Genomic DNA, 8,003 nt, shown 5'->3' on the forward strand with positions numbered 1-8,003 from the left:
TGATTTCAGAAGCTACGCGTAGGCAAAGAGGTAAGGATGCTTAATCTTACTTCTATTTCTGCTTTCTGTCGGCTTATTCTAGCTATTTTTGTGCTCAAAGTTTAGAGCTTTCTGCAACCCAACATGCTATAATCACTGTTGGATCGTTCGGATTTTCACCGAGTCGCCGTAGATCTGAAAAACTGACTAAAAACCCATTTTATGCTGAGGTTCCGCTTTTTAAGTCAAAAACTCTCGACTGAGCTTAGCGTCAGTAGGATTAGTCGTCATAATCGTCGTTGGTATCGACCCCATCCAATTTGTTTTTCGAAATTCTGATTTTGAGTTTCTGAGCTAAAAATATTGACCAAAATACCCCTGCGACAGTTTTCGACCCGATAATTTTTCTGAGAGTTTCCCTGGCCTAGATATCGCCTAAGAATACCTAAGAATTGATTTAGATCGAAGAAAAAGTTCGGAAACCCTATTTTCTAAAGTGGCCGAAACCTGTTTGTTAGGGTACCGTGTCCAAAAATAATGTTTGGGTCTCTATGACTTGAGCCATTGCGTAGCTCTTTTAATTGTCGAAATTTTGGCGTTGGTTTCGTGTCATTCCGAGTTCTGTAGCTCGAGTTATGCGCATTTTAGCGAAAACCTGTCTTATTGTCCATTCGTGCCTAAATGTCGAACTCTAGAGCTTCGAAAGCTTCTTTTCGGGTTTTGATAGTGTTATTAGTTGTTTTGTTTCTTAGCGACTAAGCAATGATACTTTGCTTAAGGTTTGGAACGAGTTGAGCTGAGGAAAGAGATTTTGGAGCAATTGGTGAGGTTTCACAACTGAGGAGGACGCCCGGGGAACTTGCTGGGTTCAGGAGCTTTATTTTGGATTGGACTGGGATGTTGAGCTTGGATGGAGAAATTGGCTAAGGTAAGGGTAACTCAGTTTTAGAGTGTCTTTGAGTCCTGCCTGCTTTTATCGCACTGCTTGCGTTTGAGATGAAGTTGTTTAAACTTGATTGGCAATTGATTGAAATGTTGGTATGCTTGCAATGTTGTATGCTTGCTTATGTTGACTGTTTCTGAGGCTTGTGCCAAATGTTTTCTGAGAGGCTTCGGTCGTTTACTGGTTTCTGTCATTACTGCTTTCTAGTGGATAAGACATGGTTATTGTTGATACCTTGATTGTTGTTATGTTGATATAGTGAGCTGAGTTAGTATGCATTTTGATGAGACGTATGTTTGTTGATAATATGAATAACATGTGATTTTGTTGATTTGATTATTGAATTTGAGATTGTTGTTTGAGTGACCACTGAGTTGGATGAGATGTTTTGGTTTGCTTGAAGTGGCGATGAGGTGGGTTTGTCCCACGGGATTGTCTCGTCTTTCGAGGCGTTATAAAGTGACATTCAGGGGAGTCCGTTCTCCGTCTGTCCCGTCTTTCATGGGCGTTATTAAGTGGCAGTGGAGTGGATATTTTCACAGGACTGTCCCGTCTTTCATGGGCGTTATTAAGTGGCATTCAGGGGAGTCCGTTCTCTGTCTGTCCCGTCTTTCATGGGCGCTATTTGGTGATAGTTCAGGGGAGTCCGTTCCTCGCTCTGTCCCGTCTTGCGAGACATTATTGATCGATCCATTTTGGTTGCAGCATATAGTTGCATTATAGGGCAATAATATTTGCTTCTGATGTTTTGGTTGATATCTGATTTAATGTTATATTGTTGAGGTTGTTTATATCTGGTTTAATTCTATGTTGCTGCTTCTATTGATATCTATCTTTGATTATATTGTTAGCTTATCTGTTTGTGGTATCTATGTGCTAAGTTGTTGATATTTGAGTTAAATTCATATCGTTGATTTTGCTGATATATGATTTGATTTCATGTTGTTGGATATATGTTGTCATTTATCTTGAAATAAGTTGCTAGTTTATGTGCCATGATATGCACTTAAATTTGAATAACATGTTTTTCTCTTTTCTACGTGGTAATTGCATGGAGTTAACCCTTTCTGTTTGTTATTTGTTGTTTGGGCGCTTAACGCTATTAGGCGATGGAGAATCTTCGAAGGAGCTTAACCTTTGTGCAAGTAGAGATGAGGACTTGAAGGATAGTGGAGTACTCGACGAGTAGAGTCTGGTTTAAGGCTAGAGCCTTGGGTTAGAGAGCTTACCGTTATTGGTTTAAGCTTGCATAAAGATTTTAGGAATTTATATTTGAGGTTTCGGGTAGGTTCTGATGCATTGCTTTCCTGCGGTTCCCCGATGTGGAGATCGTAGGGAGTATGTCGGATTCATGGTGTCATTGCATAATAGTTTTGTTGAGTTGTTTCTATTGGTTAGGTTTTGTAGTTGGGAGTATGCATGACATGTTTTGGAAATACACTTCGAAAAGAAAAAAAAAATAATACTCGTGTTTATACATTCGTTTGGAAAATATTGCATATTTACTTTGATAGGTTACTAAAGTGACACCCAAAATTCGGGGCGTTACAAAAATAAATCATTTCATCAGAGGAATATCTAAAATCTGACGAAAATGTGGATGTGTATATGTGTACCATGTTGGTGTCCAGTGGCGATGCAAGGGGGCACATGACCATGCCATGATCACCCTCAATATCTTGATTTTATTTACTAATACCATGTAAAATTTTATGTGGCACCACTGCATCACCCTAAGTATTATAAAAATATTATATTACGTCGAATTGTTATTGTCATTAACTTAAACTTTTGATCTTGTATTCTTCTCTTATTTGTAGTCACGTGAACTCATTTTCACCTAGTCATTTACAAGATGTTTTACATTTACAAGATGTTTTATATTATTTTAATGTTTTGATAAGTCTAAAGTGACTTTTTAGACACAACTTCCTTTAAAAGTTTATATCGCTTCCATTTTCACATTTACCTTTGAAACATATCAGAGCACACTCTTTTGACTTTTACGTCATGCTTTACCCACTCATTCGGTTGCTAAAGGTGCTAAACTGCTAATTATATGTTTGGAGAGACATCTATGTAGATATTTATCCTCCTTATAAAGATGTTAAGTATATATCAAATTCTTTTACAAAAATTATGCATGTGCAAAATTAATTTTCTTTATAAATCATATATACACTTTAACTTGGTCACCCGCAAGTCAAAATCTTGCCTCCGCCATTGTTAGTGTCACGTTAAAATGTGTCACACTCTTCTTCCCTTTCACTATATATCTCACTCCCACCAATTTCTTCTTTCCTCTCACCACCGTCCCACATTAGGGAAGGCAACAGAGCGGGTCGAGGGCGGGTTGTACCTTACCTAACCCGAGTCTGATCTCCTATGCCTAATTCTGAACCTAAACCCAACGAGGTTGAAACGATGAACTATGTCACCGAACCCAATGATTTTCGGGTTTCCCCGGCCCGACCTGTTAAGTTCAAACGTTTTATCATATTGTTTATCATGTTTTGTAAGATAACAATTTTAAGGGCATAAGTGGAATACTACAATTTTCATATTTCAGGAATACCTTGACTTATTGGCCATGTCTATGATGCGTTGTCCAAGTCTAAACAGCTTACACAAAACGACAGTTCAAGATCGTCTAACGGAAGAAAGAAGATCGTCGTCTGAAGAATAAGCGACATCTTTAAATCACAAAAAGATCTCAGATATACTTGGAGAAGAAGTTTCAAGAGAAGAGCACGTGATCTAACAAAGCTCATTGGCCAAAGCTCAAGTACAATGTTGTCACAATCAAGCTGACATATTTGCTCTACAACAGATAGAAGAAAAGACCAAATCTGGTACCAACTAACAAACTACTTCTTTTGGGAAAAAGGTCTTCATCAAACAATGACATGCATTTAATGCACCTGACCCAAGTACACTAAAGCACTGTTTGATCCAACGACTAGAATCCTCGTGAAGAATCAGCTTCAACGGTTATAATTTCTATTGAATCTTCAAAGAGTATAAAAGCAAGACTTGAAGATATCAAGAGCTAACGAAAAATATTTCTATTGAATCAACCACAACGATCAAAGTCAACAAGAAGCAATAATCCAAGTCAAGCCTAAGAGTCAAATCCTTTTGACATTGTCTGCTTCAAAGAGAGAATCAAACCCAAGAGTCAAATTCTCTTACCCAACTCTCTCTAGATCTAGAACTCAAAGTACTTCACAGAGTCAAATCTTATCTAGTACTTTGTAGTTCCTGTGATAAGAAATTTCTATTATCCCTCTTGTGAGAAGAGAACCTTGTAGAGCCAAACGATTTTGAAAAGATCTTAGGAAAAGTCTTGAATAATACTTGTTAGGAGAAGTCCTGGATAATTCTTGTTAGGAGAAGTCCTGGATAATACTTGATTGGGAGAAGTCCTGTCGAATACTTGTTGTGGGAGAAGTCATGTCAAATACTTGTTGTAGGAGAAGTCCTTGTAACTTGATAATGAAATCTTGGTTTAGCCATGGACTGGACGTAGCCCCATCTTTTGTGGGTGAATCAGGATCCTTTACTATCATTTTCTTATATCTTTTGCACCTAACGATTGTGAAAACGTTTCATAAACTTATAATCGATTGAAAAGTCAAGTTTTACACGAACACAATTCAAATCTCCCTTTCTTGTGTTACTTTATTACATTTCACGACTCACTTCAACCCCCGGCTCCAATCGACTTACTCAATACTTGAGACATTTTCCTTTTGCCATACAATCCTATTTTACACCATTCAACAGTATTTTTCTGTTAAGTTTTAGGTCTGAAAGAGTAAAAAATATGAGTTACACAAACTTTTTAGTACCCTTAGACTTAAAACCGACATATTTTATGAGAACCAAAATTTTAAATATTGAGTTTTTCACTCCATGAGGACCTACGGTTCTTTTACAATGTTCACGAAACAGGAAGCCAAAATGCTTGTATATTTTATGCAATTCTTAACCTGTATAGCGGGCAATTTTGTAATTTTATGTATACCTGCTAGTTTGTTCGTGCACGAATATCAGAATATTAAACTCAAACTCAAACCCGATCTTGAAAATCAGGTTAAACCCAATCAAAGTAGGTATTCCCTTCAACTCGGGTCGGGTTCAGGCTGGTGTCAACTATTAGTAGGAAAATCCAATTTTTGCCAAATGAAGAAGGCCAGATGCATAGCCAACGTGAGGCGCGGTTCCGGCAGGAAGAGTGAGGTGTTACATAAGGAAGAAGGATCTGTCCAATTTAGAGGCCAAAGTCATCAAAGCTCGAGGTTACGTGGCAAAGTTCAAGCCGGTGTGACAATTTCACCGCTAGCAGAGCATGAAAATCCTTATCGAGCTAAGGGTTGGTGCCGAGAATTTTTAGCATTGGCATCCAAGATCACAATTACAAAGCTTTTGGACAATGTGATTCTACCAAAAATTGATATTGGCAAGATCTATTCAACGCGCCCAGACCAAAATTTCTCCAAGTCTTGAGGTGTTAGCACCGAAAAGAGTCATTGTCGATACCGAAGGAGACATCAGCATCAACAGGCGAAGTGGAAAAGATTTAGGAGTTTTCAGTCTAAGCATGCATATCGGAGGCACTCTCTTAGGCACGAAACATTTGCTGGATATGAACCATCTATTTACAACATTCCTGTTTTTTGACACTCTCTTCGGCACTCTCTTTTAACTTTTTTTTCTTTCTTTCCAATTTTGAGCTTTTTCTGTGAAATTTGAAAGACAAGATCGTGTACCAATATAGTTTGACAGATAATAATGTACATCAGTAGTATGGACAAGCCCATTATTGAGAAGGGGAAATGAGAGCTACCACGCTTTAGTCGGCTAATCCTTTGATGAAAATGATTCTGAAAAGGAAACTTTTTGCAAGGAAACGGTGAAAAAAGTAAGCAACCTCTGGTAATGAAGTTAAAAATATTATTTCCTCAAAAAAAAAGTTAAAAGTATTATGAATTCTGAGGTAACTTAAAAACAAACTCAAAATTCACCTAACCCCCGCAAAATATATGCTCCATTCATTAGCCTTATTTGGAATATAAACATTCCATTCATAAGAAACATAGATTGGTTTAGCCAATTCTAGAGAAATATATATCATACAATTAAAGGGGATTCTAACAAAAGAATGCCCATGGCCAATTTTAGAGAATATAGCCTTCATGGACTCTGAAAGACCCAAAATTTGCTTTAACCATTTTTTTCAGTAGAACTGATCAAGCATATGACACCATCAATGGTTCTCCAGACTCTTTTCTAGATTTACTTTCATAATAGAAATATAGTATCAATTGCACCACTCCCAAAATTGTTCCTATCCCATTTGGCACCTACAAAAATCAAGCAGAGATGTACATGCATGTTATATTGCAAATACAAGCTACCAACATTTCAAGAATAGATGTACTGAAAAAGAAATGAGCTGAAAGGAACCTTACATATATGAAGGCATCATCGTTGAATAATCCATAAAGTAAGAAAGAGGTGCTCATTAGGAAGGTAGAAAGTGAAAGGTAAAATGGCATGAATTCAATGCTCTTTGTCTGAATGACCAATTTCTGAGAAATATACTTGTATAGGTCATGTTAGTAACTTCACCTAGCTAATTGAAACAGCTAAATGCTAAAAGGATAAATAGAAAATGACATGGATGTATGAATAAATCATGACCATTAGATCTAACCATGGATGGTATGAATGGTATGAATAAATCATGACCATTAGATCTAACCATGGATGGTCAAGATTATAAGTTATTTAATGGTCACGTGAGCACTAAAAAATGTCAAATGCATGTCTTATTGTTTTAATCTTTGACAATTCATAATTAAATCTAGCGGTCATGATTTATTCCTACCATTCTCACATAAGGAGACTATTCTCATATGATACATCTTTGCAAAGGACATACTTACAATTATAAACAATGGAGAAGCAAACATAGAAATAAGAGATGCACAACTCAAGAATCCCACAAAGTCCCGGCGCATTTCAATGTCAGGTATTTGCAAACTTCCAATTAATATGATTGCAAATATGCCAAGAACTGCCAGCAACAATCCAAGCAGTCTCACCTATCCAATGTTAGTTTAAACTATGAGATCATAGAAATTAACCATTGTTTTGAGCTTTCACAATAGGCTTCAAAATGTGTAAGAAAAGTAAGTAACCTTCTTTTCTTTCTCAGCATACATCAAGAAGAGGATTATATACACACTCTGAAAGACTGCTCCAATTGAATTTACAGTAGTAACCAACAAATTATCACGTGATACCAGAGGTGTGCCATACCACAAGCAGATAAAGCAGTTCATGAGGGAATAGATATATGGCAACCCTGAGAACATTTCTGTTGATCCATTCCTGGCAATTCTCCTAAATGTGGGTCTAAAGTTCGAAACATAACAGAGTTACATAGTGAGGGAGACAATTAGACAAACCACAACTTCTCTTTTTAGTGCCTGTCTGGAAACTCTTTCAAAAACCACGGTGAAGCTAAAATCATGGTGGACAGAAGCAAAAGCTAAGAGAAATTACTTATGTTATGTCCACCACGATTTTGATTTGACTTCACCGTGACGGGTTTCCAAACAAGCCCTCAATTATTCTTCAGAATCCATAAAGAAACTTACATGGGAGATAAAAATAGCCCAAAAGCAAATATGTTCCCTGAAAATAAGCAAGCATATACTTTGAATTGTGAGAAATGATACTCAACAAGGTAAAGTGTGGACTTTTTACTTCATCAATAAAACCCAAGAAAGAAAGCAAGGAAAATAATCCCTAGAAACTGAGAAAATTGTACCTGCGATTCCAGCTGCATCCTTGGCAACTTGACTGATGAAAAATGCAGCCAACATTGACATTAATCTTCAAAGTTCAAACACCAATTCCAGGCACAAGAACAACAACTTTCATTAAATTAGATGACTAAATTTGAGACATGTCCTCTGTGCTTTCTCTCAGTAAGATCCTCCCCCAGGTTTACGAATATTCATAGGCTTCAATCACAAATCTTTTGTTGACGAGGACAGATAAGACTAAC

At 37.0% G+C, this 8,003-nt stretch overlaps 1 protein-coding gene across 2 annotated transcripts; it reads right to left on the bottom strand.

The window, feature by feature from the left end:
• Positions 1-5,944: 5,944 nt before the first annotated feature.
• On the bottom strand, positions 5,945-8,003 carry LOC130745255 (bidirectional sugar transporter SWEET2-like). Of its 2 annotated transcripts, XM_057597434.1 has the most exons (6): positions 7,764-8,003; positions 7,591-7,627; positions 7,129-7,345; positions 6,874-7,032; positions 6,397-6,516; positions 5,945-6,288 (listed from the first exon to the last, which is right to left on the bottom strand). In XM_057597434.1, the coding sequence occupies exons 1-6, from the start codon at positions 7,822-7,824 to the stop codon at positions 6,175-6,177; spliced, it is 708 nt and encodes a 235-aa protein (XP_057453417.1). In that variant the 5' UTR covers positions 7,825-8,003; the 3' UTR covers positions 5,945-6,174. The 2 variants fall into 2 exon arrangements, with proteins under 2 accessions (XP_057453417.1, XP_057453418.1); XM_057597435.1 differs by lacking the exon at positions 6,397-6,516.

The sequence above is a fragment of the Lotus japonicus genome, chromosome 3, assembly GCF_012489685.1.
Source record: "Lotus japonicus ecotype B-129 chromosome 3, LjGifu_v1.2".
In the NCBI taxonomy this organism is placed as follows: Eukaryota; Viridiplantae; Streptophyta; class Magnoliopsida; order Fabales; family Fabaceae; genus Lotus; species Lotus japonicus.

Coding starts and splice junctions, on each gene's coding strand:
- LOC130745255 (XM_057597434.1), bottom strand. CDS start 7,824: ATGTCAATGTTGGCTGCATTTTTCATCAGTCAAGTTGCCAAGGATGCA. Junction 7,033..7,128: donor ATGCTGAGAAAGAAAAGAAG/GTTACTTACTTT, acceptor AACATTGGATAG/GTGAGACTGCTTGGATTGTT. Junction 6,517..6,873: donor CTTCTCCATTGTTTATAATT/GTAAGTATGTCC, acceptor TATATTTCTCAG/AAATTGGTCATTCAGACAAA.